At 33.8% G+C, this 13,348-nt stretch overlaps 3 protein-coding genes across 5 annotated transcripts; all 3 read left to right on the top strand.

The window, feature by feature from the left end:
• The first annotated feature begins 3,708 nt into the window (after positions 1-3,708).
• On the top strand, positions 3,709-4,818 carry LOC132170381 (uncharacterized). The gene has a single exon (XM_059581348.1). The coding sequence runs from the start codon at positions 3,709-3,711 to the stop codon at positions 4,816-4,818; it is 1,110 nt and encodes a 369-aa protein (XP_059437331.1).
• Positions 4,819-6,441: 1,623 nt separating this feature from the next.
• On the top strand, positions 6,442-8,175 carry LOC132170375 (uncharacterized). Its single transcript, XM_059581336.1, has 8 exons — positions 6,442-6,628; positions 6,718-6,950; positions 7,050-7,268; positions 7,345-7,437; positions 7,513-7,614; positions 7,726-7,831; positions 7,938-7,999; positions 8,095-8,175. Exons 1-8 carry the CDS (start codon positions 6,442-6,444, stop codon positions 8,173-8,175), a joined length of 1,083 nt encoding a protein of 360 aa, XP_059437319.1.
• A 1,168-nt stretch (positions 8,176-9,343) lies between these two features.
• Positions 9,344-12,944, top strand: LOC132167982 (uncharacterized). Of its 3 annotated transcripts, none has more exons than XR_009438738.1 (4): positions 9,344-9,758; positions 10,517-10,603; positions 12,348-12,418; positions 12,721-12,944. XR_009438738.1 is itself a non-coding variant. In XM_059579043.1 (4 exons), the coding sequence occupies exons 1-4, from the start codon at positions 11,098-11,100 to the stop codon at positions 12,879-12,881; spliced, it is 384 nt and encodes a 127-aa protein (XP_059435026.1). In that variant the 5' UTR covers positions 10,621-11,097; the 3' UTR covers positions 12,882-12,944. The 3 variants fall into 3 exon arrangements, 1 of the variants encoding a protein (XP_059435026.1); XM_059579043.1 differs by lacking the exons at positions 9,344-9,758; positions 10,517-10,603 and adding exons at positions 10,621-11,167; positions 12,122-12,203; XR_009438739.1 differs by lacking the exons at positions 9,344-9,758; positions 10,517-10,603 and adding an exon at positions 10,626-11,167.
• Positions 12,945-13,348: the final 404 nt, after the last annotated feature.

Raw genomic sequence — 13,348 nt, 5'->3', positions numbered from 1 at the left:
AAATATGATAGATTAGTTAAATAACTAATCTATCATATTTGTAAGTTCCTACAATCCTACAGTTGCATGTGATTAACAGTTTAATATAATATTAATTCTCAATTAAGAGAAAAGAAAAGAAGAATTCAAAAAGTTAAAAATAAAAGATAGTGGGTTCAACTAATATCTATCTATGCAAATCAAGGTCTTGAAAATTAAGTTCAACTAAATGATCTAGATATTCAAAAATCTCTGCAAATCAACGGTACTCCTAAATCAAATCAATATCTTGCTCTAATCTTCTTCAGTAATATCATAGGTTCATATACGATTTAATTAATTATATGACTAACATATTATATTTGTAAATTCCTACTGTTGTCATTAACAATTTAATATAATATTAATTCTCACTAAGAGAAAATAAAAAAGAATTCAAAAAATAAAATAAAAGAGAGTGGGTTCAACTAATATTTATCTATGAAATTATTATTTATTTTAGTTAATGTAATTTTCAAGATAATGTGTTTAATGCAATTCAAGAATATAATTTTATGTTTAGGTTATTTAAATGTTGAGCAATTATTATACACATTTAAGGATAGTTAAGAAAAATTTGGTAATAAATCTTCAATTAAAAATTCAAATTTTAATTAGTTGATGATTAGATGAAATCGTTGGATCTTTGTGCTTTGATGGACATGCGGGACATAAGATTATTGCCTTTTGAGTTTGTGCATATCCCATCATGCATTAGCATCAACGACTCACATTTAATCAAAACAAAATTGAACCCTTCAGTGCGTTTTTCATTAGAATTTATGTGATTTAAATACAAATCCTTAATTAGCCAATACCAAAACGCACCATTTTTAATTTGTAGCATTAATTACTATTGACTTAGTGTTTAATGAAATTCAAATAAGTTTTCTCTTTTAATTAGTATTATCGGCATGATATTTTTTTAATAAAATATATATATATCCTAGCGTTGCGAGAAAATACTGCGAGAAGAACTGAACAACTAGCTCCATCGATCATTTCAATATATATTTGTAAATTAGTTATAAGGGTCCTGATTTTCTCCTTAAATTTCGATCAATTAAATCATATATGTATATATGTAAAAAATCATATCAATTAAATCATATATGATTATATGAATAACATATTATATATATATGTAAGTTCTTTTTTTTTTTTTTTTTTTGAAAATAGAGGTAGATATAATTTCTTAAGAACCTTTCTCATCGTTTACAATATCCCAAATAGTAACGGGGAAATTATTAGTCCAGGTGATCTCTTGGTTGATATGTAAGTTCTTATTGTGATTGACAACTTAATATAATATTAATTATCACTTAAGAGAAAAGAAAAAATAATTAAAAATAAAAAATAAAAGAGAGTGGGTTCAACCGTATGGTTCACCTAATATCTATCTATCCAAATCAATATCCTAAAAACTAGGTTCAACTAAATAGTCTAAATTTTCGAGAATCGTTTCAAATCAACACTCCTAAATCAAATAAATACCTTGCTTTGATCTTCTTTAGCAATATCATATATGGTTTAATTAATTATATGACTAACATATTATATATGTAAGTTTCTACGTACTGTTGGGATATGATTAACAATTTAACATAATATTAATTATCACTTAAGAGAAAAGAAAAAAGAATTCAAAAAAATTAAATAAAAGATAGCGGATTCAACAAATATCTATTTATGCAAATCAACATCTCGAAAACTAGGTTCAACTAAACCGTCTAAATTTTCAAAAATCTCTGAGAATGAGATTCAACACTCATAAATCAAATCAATATCTTGATTTGATCATCTTTTTTCAGCAATATATATATAGCCCCTTATCACGCCCCTACCTATTGCAAATTCTGCTCATTCATACAAATTTCGCACACATCTCAAGTAAGTAAATTTTTCTTATTTCTTCTGATCAGTCTTATTTCTTATTTCTTATTCCTATCATTTTAAGAGTGTTTAGTTCAATTTGTAAATTTTTTCTATTTCTTGATGATATGACAAAATTATTAAGTTATTTGTATTGATGCATAGCCTTTCTTGATCCAATAGTATGTTTTGGGCAGTGAAAAGTTGGTCTATAAAAGTACAATTAAAAACTCATTAAAAATTTAAAATTATAAAACAATAATAATTAAAAAAACTAAAATATAAAAAAAAATATATATATAAAAACAAAAGGGGTGCTGTGGCCGGAACCACCACGCATGGCTGGTGGCCATTGGGGTTGTCCGGCCACCCCTGAAACCGCGGCATCATCGGAAACGTACGTATCGATTGCGCCACCACAACCAGGAAAAGCGAAGCTTTCGAATGGGTGAATTAGCTGCAGCAACCTCGGGTCGAACCGCATCACCAATCGCCCCTCCAGTGTGGCCATGGCGGCGAGCCTACGCATTGCCATCTCTCGCTCTATCATCAGCGCCGTCCTCACCTTCGCCTCGAGCACTCGGCGCCGAGCGATATCGGCGACAATTAACTCTTCTCTAATCTGGTCCTTCTCGAGCTCCCACTCGATCGCTTCTAGAACGTCACCCGGATTTCGCATTGGTCCCGGGCCTGTTCTCGGATCAAAATCAGTGATAAAAGTCAGATTTTTAAGCGCATGTGTCGCGTGTTTGGTTCTCGGGAAAATGTGGGAAACGAAAAGGAACTATCAATTATGGGTTTTAAAAAAGCTTTAGTTTTTCATTAATTAACTGAACCAGAACAGTGTAAGACATGAGATTTAGACAGTTTCCTTTCTTTTCTCAACAAACAAACAGAAAAAAATAACATCCAACAAAAATTAAAGAAAAACAGTTCGATTTACACGAAAACATTATGAAATTCAAAACAGCACAAATCACAATCAAATTAAAAGGCTTTATTTTCTTTTCCTGTCTCCCATTTACTCAGCAGCTAGCGAACAGAGACATATAGAATAGAGGATTGATATACTTGCCCCCCTACTTTAATAGAGTTAGAGATTCGGATTGGGCTAAGTCAAGGGCTAGTCAAAAGTCAACAAAATTTTCTCAAAACTTTGTTAACTCTAAAGCTAGTCAAAAGAAATGACATATATTAAGCATTCCAAAATATTATTGGGGTGGTGCCTCGGCGGCCCCAATTTTTTTTTTATATATATATATATAATAATAATAATAATAATAATAAAAAAAATTTAATTAGGTGCCACATCATCACTGATAATTTTTTAATGATTTATTACTAAAATAGCTAAGATCATTCATTTGCTTCAAACATTAGTAATTGCATAATTAGCTATTTTATGCTTCAACCACGGGTTTGAAGCTTTACTCCCATTCATAATTTATTACTAATTTTTAATTGGTAATTGCATAATTTTTTTTTCTTGATTTTTGATTTTTGATATCTTTATGCCTATTCTCATGTGCTTAACATAGAGGTAGGGTTAGAAGATGTATCTTTTACATGATTAACTTTCATTCAAGCATTTCACTAAATTTATAACTTTTTTTTTTTTTTTAGATTTACAATTATCGTATATATTAATCAATATATAATCGAGCTTTCATTAAAACAAATGTAGAAATATATTTTTCATTGTTAGGCTAGTGGGTGCTAAATACAATTAGAAAAAAGAAAAACGATTCAATATGTTATAGAGTTTAATGGACAAAAGTTGATGGTTAATATGTTTCTACGCATTTGATGTAGTTAGCAATGGACAAAAGTTGGATGACAAAGAATAAATGGTCGGAGGAGTATGTGAGGGGGGTTAATGACTTTTTGGAGTTCGCATTTAACAACGAAACTCATAATGGGAAAATTCGTTGCCCGTGTACGAGGTGTGCCAATGGCACCTCGTGGGTACGGGGTATGGTACACGCACATTTGATAAATTATGGAATTTGTCAAGGTTACACTTGTTGGTATGCTCACGGAGAACAGCTTGGAACTACTTCTAGTCATCAGGCTACTAACACCCCCTTTCATAGGGAGCCAATACATGACGGTTCGAGTGGGATGCTTGACATGTTGCATGAGGTTTTTCCTATTGTGACGGATCCTAATATGAGTCAATGCCCTATATCTGAAATGGGTGGGGAAGCTGAAGGAGTACACGAAGATCGACAAGGTACTAGTCAATGCCCTATATCCGAAATGGGTGGGGAAGCTGAAGGAGTACACGAAGATCGACAAGGTACTAGTCAGGGTACTGAAAAGTTTTATGAATTCCTCAATGATGCTAAGAAGCCACTATATGAAGGGTGCACAGAATATACTAAGTTTACTGCTATTGTAGACTTGTATAATTTAAAGTGTATGTCTGGGTGGAGTAATAACTCATTCACACTGTTGCTTGAAAAGTTGAGTAAAATGCTTCCACCAGATGCGTCGTTGCCCAATAACACATATCAAGTTAAAAAGTACATGAAGGAGTTGGGGCTTGGATATGAGAAGATTCCGGTCTGTCGTAATGGTTGTATGTTATTCTGGAAAGACAACGAGAATCTGGAAAATTGTACAGTGTGTGGAAAATCGAAGTGGAAGGATATTATGAATGTGGCTGAGTCATCTAAAAAATCGAAGAGAAAACCGAAGAAGATTTTGAGGTGGTTTCCTTTGAAATCAAGATTGCAGAGGCTATTCATGTCATCAAAAACCGCTTCAGATATGAAGTGGCATGCAGAGAATCGCACGAATGATGGAGTACTAAGGCATCCAGCCGATGCCTTAGCTTGGAAGGCATTTGATTCACAGTACCCCGATTTTGCTTCTGACTCGCGCAATGTCAGACTTGGATTAGCATCAGATGGTTTTAATCCCTAAAATTGGAAGATTTGGATCGACTTGAGTCTCAAATCCCTTACATACTGTGCCAATTGGAAATGGTCTTCCCACCAGGATTTTTCACAGTGATGGTACACCTTCTCGTACATTTGGCTACTGAATGTAGGCTAGGTGGACCCGTTCATTATCGGTGGATGTATGTCTTTGAAAGGTATGAAATTATTATATTGCAAACTAGTATTATTTTTTTCTTATTTGACATGATACTTATATACTTTATTTAATATAGGTGCTTACATCGATATAAGGGTTATGTACGCAATAAAGCGTCACCTGAAGGTTGTATTGCTGAAGGGTACATAGTAGAGGAATTATTGACGTTTTGTTCACGCTATTTGGAATCATCGCAAACAGTATTCAATAGACCCATTAGAAATCATGATGATGCTAGAGGAGAGGTCAAGAGTTTCAATCTTGATGAAAAATCATTGGCTCAGGCACATCGATATATACTCTTCAACTCTGATGATTTCATTTCATTCCACATGTGAGTTTCATTTTTAATTTGTACACTTAGAAATTCATTACATTTTGAAAAAGTAATCGTAACATGAATTTGTGGTGCCACCCACAAATATAGGATGCACGAGGAGCTAAAGACGAGAAATCGTAGGAATCGACGAATGACAAATGAATTAGATAAGTTGCACAGAGATCAATTTTGTGATTGGTTCCGGGGCTATGTAAGTGTTATTTTTAAGTCAAATAACTAATATTACGAGATTACACACTTAATTGTTATACTAATCGCAAATAACAATGTGCAAATATCAGGTTCAAAACATGGATGACTTTCGTAGAAATGAAATTGATGGTAAAATTGCATCTCATTCCATAGGTCCTATAAAAGTGGCCCAAGAATTTAAGCGATATGTTGTGAATGGCGTGCTGTTTCGCATTAAAGATTATGAAAAGGGCAAATCAACACAAAATAGTGGAGTTTGTGTATTTGAAGATGACACTGCATACTACGGCCAACTAACACGCATCATTGAGGTTCAATATTATGATGGATCACGATATGTACTATTCAAGTGTGATAGGGCAAACATTGCTCTGGGCAGGGGTTACAAGATTGATGACTTTGGCTATAGCCTTGTGAATTTTTCGCGTCTAATACACACTGGGGAACGGATTACTGATGATCCATTCGTATTGTCTTCCCAAGTTTCTCAAGTATATTATGTAGCTGATGAAAGAAACCCGAATTGGGTTGTTGTTGTGAAGACAAAACCAAGAGACGTATTTGACGTTGGTGAAGGGCACGTGGATGAAAATGATGTGGATGACTATAATGATAATGAACCTTCCAACCTTAACATTGAGGGAGTACTTGAGGATGTCATTGATAATCTTGTATATGATCGAAATGACATAGAAGGAATAACACTTGAAACCCCTGAGGATTTGAGAGATGAAATTCATCATGATGAAAGTCAGGATGACTTAACATAGTCATCGTTATGTATTCACTTTTGAAATGTTCACTTGTCCATGCAAGAGTGTGGATGTAAGTGTTCACATGATTGCTGATGATTTTTTTTGTGATTATTACATACTTTGGTGCTATTAGTCTGATATGATGTTGATTGGTGTAGGCATATGGCCCCGACCAAACGATTGAGGACTACCCGATCTGTGCAGCCTATGGAGGCCCCTACACAACACGATTCCATAGGTGATGGACCTTCACTTCAAGGAGCTACTAGCAACGATGATTTAGGAGCTTTTCTCCCTTATGAGGATCCTGAGCAGACAATTCCCACGCCTGGGGAGGTAGACACTGGCGGTATGTGTAACATATTGTTGCATTTTTAAAATTAATTAAAATATATTTTCCAAATTCTTAACATTAATTTTATTTTCTACACATTGCAGGCAACAAGAGAAGGCGTGGTGTTACCCGTATGCCAGGCATATGGAATTTACCGGAGGATGAAAAAGTAATCATCGAATTTAATGGCTTAGGTCAGCCAATTTGCGATCAAGGCTTGAAGTTCAGTACTTTCGCTGGCACACTTGTTAAGGATAAAAACATTATGCCTATAGATGTTGTGAATTGGAAGAAAGTTCCTAATAGACACAAGGAGGATGCGTGGAACTTAATACAAGTATGAAAATTCAATTTTATGTTGACGTCTTCTTTATATTTTTGTAATAATTTTAAAAATTGCAACAATATCATCATTAATTTTTTTATTTGATTGTAGAAAAAGTTCTTTATACCAGAACGCCAAGCTTCAAAAATCAAGGAGTGGGTATTGCACAACATGGGAAAGCAATTGCGGGAGTACCGGAGTAAATTGAAGAATACTCACTTCAGCAATTCATTAACTGCTGCAGAAATAGTGGCAAGTGCTGACTCAACCAAAATTAACATCATGCAATTTGCAAATCTTGTAAACTACTGGAAAGATGGAAAAGTTCAGGTACCAAATTTATAAAAATAATTTATAAGCAACTATAGGATTATAAATGTTTGACTCTATTATATTGACAACGTAGGAGAAGGCGCAAGTTGCTAAGGTGAGCCGATCAAAGCAAGAAATCCAGCACGCAGCAGGGGCAAAAAGCTTTGCTCGACGCGCCAATGAAATGGTACTTAGTTTTTAGTTAGTAGTACAATTGAAGTTGTTGATTTTGTTTACAAACCTGATAAATTGAAATGTGTAGAGGAAATCTACTGGGGTGATACCAACCAGGCCCGCAGTCTTTATTGACACACATAAGCATAATGATGGCACGCATGTGAATGATAAGACAAGACGAGTTGTTGTAAGTAATATTTAAAACCACTAGCTAACTAGTATTGTTTTAAATTTTATTTATTTCTTCACTCAGCTTAATGTGCTTACTACTGAATTTCATGGCTTCACTTGGTTACAGTCTCAAATGGAGGAAGACATAATGCAGGAGCCTCCAAACTCGCAAGAGGGTACCCAAGTAGGCAGCATGATGTACCATGCTAATGATGCCTACTCAAAATCTTTGGGTAAGGAACGTCATGGTCGCGTGCGTGGGTTTTGGACTAGGGATTACTCCTTCATCCCTTCCGGGTCATGGTAATTCACAATCTATTGCTAGTGCTTCTACACCAGAAGATGCACAAGAACTTGCGGCACTAAGGTTAGAGGTAGCAGAGTTGAGGCGACAACGAGAGGTTAAATTATAATCCAGCTATTTCTTAAATTATGTTATGTTGTATTACATTCATTTGGTTTCGTCAACTATGTTCTAAATGTTTATTGTATACAGGAAGATGCACAAGAAAGAGCGGCATTGAGGGCAGAGATAGCAGAGTTGAGACCTCTACTCGAAAACTTTAGGCAACGATGAAAGATCTTACTCATTCTACCTGACCAAATGATGCAAGATGTAGTAGATTAGAAGTTTTTATATTTACTTTGGACATGACTTGAAAGATTTTTGTTTTATAACTAGATATTGGTTTGGGTTTTTCAATTAGGGATATATGAACTTGGTCATAGTAATTTTCAATGGAATGTGTTTAATGGAATTTAAGATAATATTTCAAATTTTTAATGCCTCATAATATCATATATCTTAGGAAAAATTACACCTTACCGCCCCATAATATCATATATCTTAGGGGTAATATGAGAATTTTTGGATAAAATTGGTCGAATTGAAAAAAAATTGCAAGTTTGGGGGAGTGCATTGCAAAAATTGAAACATTAGTGGTCGAATTGAAAATCGTTCCAAACTTTGGGGCGGTAAGGTGTAATTTTCCCTATATCTTATGACTTATAAGATTATCTATGATAAGTATGATCATTATGACTCATAGTTATCCAAATTCTTAAATATCATCATATGAATCTCATAAGACCATATGTTATATAATTTATATAATTACTATATGATATGAATATAATCATTACATCTTAGTATTATCATTAGTTACATATGAATCATTAGATCATGTTGTCCAAGATCTAAGACCATATGATCAATATTAGTCATAATGATCATAATTCATAAATATGATAATATGATCTAATTAACAATTATCATATATATAATAATATGATTAATTCATAAGTATGATAATATGATCTAACGATTATCATATAATAATATGATAATTTTGAGTTATAATGATCATAATTCCTAAGAATGTGATGACATGATCTAAGTATTATCATATGATCTCTAACAATTCGTGCAATTTTCGATTTTATATAACATGATCTAATGATTATATGATTAAGCATTAATATTATTCACTTTTATTATTTAAATTCATATTTAATGATTATTGTGATGTTATTAAATTACACATATTTATTCAATTACCCTTGAAATATAAGGATTATATTATTTAATATTCATATTTAATGATTATTGTAATCTTATTAAATTGCACATATTATTCAATTACCCTTAAAATATAAGAATATTTTTAAAATAAAAAAGAGTAAAGTAAACATTTCTTAAATTTTTGGCACTAGCCGCCGAAATGGGTGAAAATTTAATTCACCCGCCCTTCTCAAAATTCCCCCAATTTTCGCCCTCATCTCCTTCGTTCACAGCATATCCCTCCTACCCCCTCTTCCGCTCTCTCTCTCTGCGAAATCTCTACCCTAGTTACGTCAATGAAGCTGGGTTGTGATGCTCGAGGCTATTCTCGAGGCTATGCTCCATTTTTCTCATCCATTTCTTCGCCGAAGAAATATACAGAAATAAATGTCCGGCTTCGCAGGCATTCTCGTCTCCGATCCATGGCTATGCTCCATTTTTCTCATCCATTTCTTCGCCCAAGAAATATACAGCAAGAAATGCCCGGCTTCGTAGGCATTCTCGTCTCCGATCCATGGCTGCAGAACCAGTTCACGCAAGTGGAGCTCCGGAGCTTGAAATCTCACGTAATTGATTGGTGCTCTGTTTGGTTTCCAAATGTAAGAGAAAATTAAAACTTTACTTCCACTTTGTGGCTCAGCTATTCGGTTTCACTTGGTAACTCTTATTGCTATTTGAATTTCTTTCTTCTAGTTTTGTCTGGAAAGATCTTATAAAAGTTGATGAGTTCTCTGTTTGGTTGTTAAGAAGACAGTCAGCAAAAAAAGAAATGTGAATCTTGTCAGCTTTTTTTTTTTTTGGGGTTAAAGTTTGAATTTGAAATCTGAGTTCTCGATTCCTCTGATTTCTGGTTGAGGAATGCGAATTGGATAGTGCTCCGTTTTGTTTCCAAGAAAATGTAAGAAAGAATATAAATTAAAAATTTAGCTCCACCTTTGGCATTGTCAAACATTTGTTGATGTTTGAAGTTCTAATTTTTGTACTTATGCCAGGAAAGATCTTATATTCTCTGTTTGGTTGTTGAAGAAAACGTAAGCAAGAAAGAAATATGAACCTCGTTGGCCTTTTCTTTTATTTGTTTATAACCGTATTTTAGACCTGGGTTTTTAATTCTTCTGATTAGTTGTGGAGGAGTGTGAATTGATTAATGCTCTATTTGGTTACCAAGAAAATGTAAGACAGAAAATAAATTAAATGTTGTACTTACTTTCCCCGTAGATTGGCACAGCTATTCGGTTTTGCTTAGTAAATTTTCAGTTTTTCACTTATAAATTTGAAAATGATTTGGCCTACAAAAGAATGTAGGAAGAAATTGTCAGAAGGTGAACCATAATTGTGTAATTTAAAATCATGGCAGGTGTATTTGACACTTAACTGCAAAAGATATTGTGGAAGGTTCCCCCAATCTGAACCTTGCTTTTGTTGCGCATATTTTCCAGCATAGGTGAGAATGGATCCTTCTTGAGAAATTTTTTTTTCCATTTTAAATGGTTGCTTTGGATGTTCTGGAAACTTGAGCACATTCTGAACCTGCTAGGTGATAGAGAGAACAAATGATGCTAATAATACGCTATGCTCTATCATGTTTATCATGATGCTACAACCATCTGATGCATCTTGACACCAAAAGACTGTCATAGCATGTCCTCGGTCATATGCTTTGTTGGTACCTCCAATGGTTTCTCTGCAGTGTGTACTCCAGTTTACAATTTTTTAAATATTCGTGTATGTGCTTATTGAACTTTAATAGTGCCAAAATATAGTTTTTTTAATTGTTTTATTTTTTACTTGACTCGAGTAAAAGCTGGGTTTGTAGAAGATACTGGTCCCTGAAGGTTTTGCTTTACAAAGTTTACTCCCTGAAATTCATGTTCTTAATGTGTATCTGTGCCAACTTGATGAATAAACAGTCATTAGCGTGAGTGAAATTCTAGTACAATGCAATTGATGTTCTCACCTCTGTTTGTCATAAAGGGCGTCTGCTATACTATTTTCCAGCACAGCAGAGGTAATTTTGTTTTATTTTTGTTCATCAATTTTTTTTGTGTGGCCATAGGAGATAAACTCACCAGGCTGAACCATGTTCTGTATTTTAATCAATTATGTGGCTACATTAAGAAGGATAAAGAAATTGGCATGATTGAAGTTGTCACACATACTCATCGCTTCAACTTGATTTAGTAATGGGCTGCACAAGTTCTTTACATTATGTAAGGTATATATGTCCCAAAACTTAGGTGTGCAACTTTCTGAAGGAAGCTTTATCATAATACTGCAGCAGATGCAATCTCAGGTTTTATGAAGTTCTTAAACTGAGATCCAGAAAAAAATACTATAACTTGATGTTGTCCATATTAATGGAAATTAAAGTGAACATCAATTACTTGATGAGCAAGATCATCACAAGGCAATGAAAGGCTAACATGTGGCCCAAGAAAGGGGGCATATTATTAGTAAAAGTTTTCTTTTGGATTGTTGCTTCAGATTTTTTTTTTTTGCTGGTTCCCCTAAGTTGTATGGGCAATTAGGGAATTTCATGGCTAGGACTGAATTTTATTTGGTTAACATTGAGTTGGTGTGCGAGCAATCATATATGAATACTTGAAAGTAATGCATTATTCTGATGTGGAGGTTTCTTCCTTGCTATCTTTCGGTTATGATTTTTACCTCTAGTTTGGGCATCATGAATCTTACACTGAAGCTTACTTTATCATTATAAATATTATTTGATAATATTGCTTTATAGAAAACAGAAACTATTCTTTAGATTAGGGGTTCTCTTGTATATTACATGTGTATTAGGGTTGCACTTCTTTGCACTTAATTAATGATATTGAAATTACTTAAAAAAAATGAACTATTCTTTTGGGAATGGGTCTTTAAATAATAAATTGGGGAAACTACACTTACCTCAATTTTTTCTTTAAATAATAATAATAAAAAAACTTTGTCCATGGCCCAGAGACCCAGGACTGCAGATCTCCATGGAGGAGACACGGCTGGCTGTGGGTGGGTCATTGCAGAGATTTTTTTGCAATTGAGGTGTAAGTTTTGGTGGTAGTATAGTTCCCCCTAATAAATTTGTGATAGTGGAGAATATTGCTGTATGTGCTTCTAAGGTAGAATTGTAGAATTGTTGGTTTATGCTTAGGGAGGTGAATTTTTATCTAGTAGAATGTGACTTGCAGTAATTGTACCGAAGATGGAAACTCCACTTCATCCTGGTGTGGATGGCATACAGACCATGGTTCACTGACAGGTGCTTAATTTTCTGCTCATTTGCTCATATTATTGCTTTCTTACCACAGCATATGAGTCGCTCATTCATTTGTTATTTGTGCAAGGCATTACATTAGCAGAAATGGAGCGTTACACCCTACATCCCTCCTATTTCCAATATATTGTTTAACATGAAAATAATGTTCAGATCTCTTCATTGTATTGATGGAATTAAGCCTACAGAATGATGTAAAACATAAAAGATGTTATTAACTTAGAAGACCTACAAGAGTTGTCTTTCTTTCTTTATGTCTAATTTATGTGCCTCTATTCAATATGTAGGTTTGACCTGTGGCATGTTCACGAGAGATGCTGTAGAAATACCTTGCCCTGATAGTGCCGCCGGCCTCTATATTAGGACACGAGCTGATCAAGTTGTCAAAGTATTCTTTCTTGTTCTTGAAATTCCAGTAATGCAAGACACTGCAAGTGATGATACATAATTACTTGTTTCAAAATCTTATCAGTGCTTATTATATCTATTCTAGGAGTCGTAGCTTTCCTTTTATTTGAGTTATATATGTCAATACTGCTAGATGTGACCTATCTTCAAATGGGATTAACTTGTGGGAGGATTGATTTTTCCAGGATATACAAATTCAGGGGTAAATTGTTGAAAAATTTCTCTAAGTATCAGTGCATCCTAAAATTTCGTTCAGTGTTATAATGAAAACGTACTGCTGAAAAAATAAGTGAAACATAGGCTGTGAACAATTAACATTAATCAAATTTCATTTTCTCATGTTGCTCCTCCATTGACTTTGTAGGTGAGGATAAAGAAGTTCTCTTAAAAGTGTATTACTAAGGATACGACAAAATACAACAGAACTTGGGATATGTACAAGACTTTGTAATGGATGGAAAAAACTGGACAAATGCAAAACGTCTTGAACATTAAATAAAAGCAAAA

This window comes from Corylus avellana, chromosome ca1 (genome assembly GCF_901000735.1).
Source record: "Corylus avellana chromosome ca1, CavTom2PMs-1.0".
Lineage (NCBI taxonomy): Eukaryota > Viridiplantae > Streptophyta > Magnoliopsida > Fagales > Betulaceae > Corylus > Corylus avellana.
This window is presented reverse-complemented; position numbering and strand designations above follow the sequence as displayed.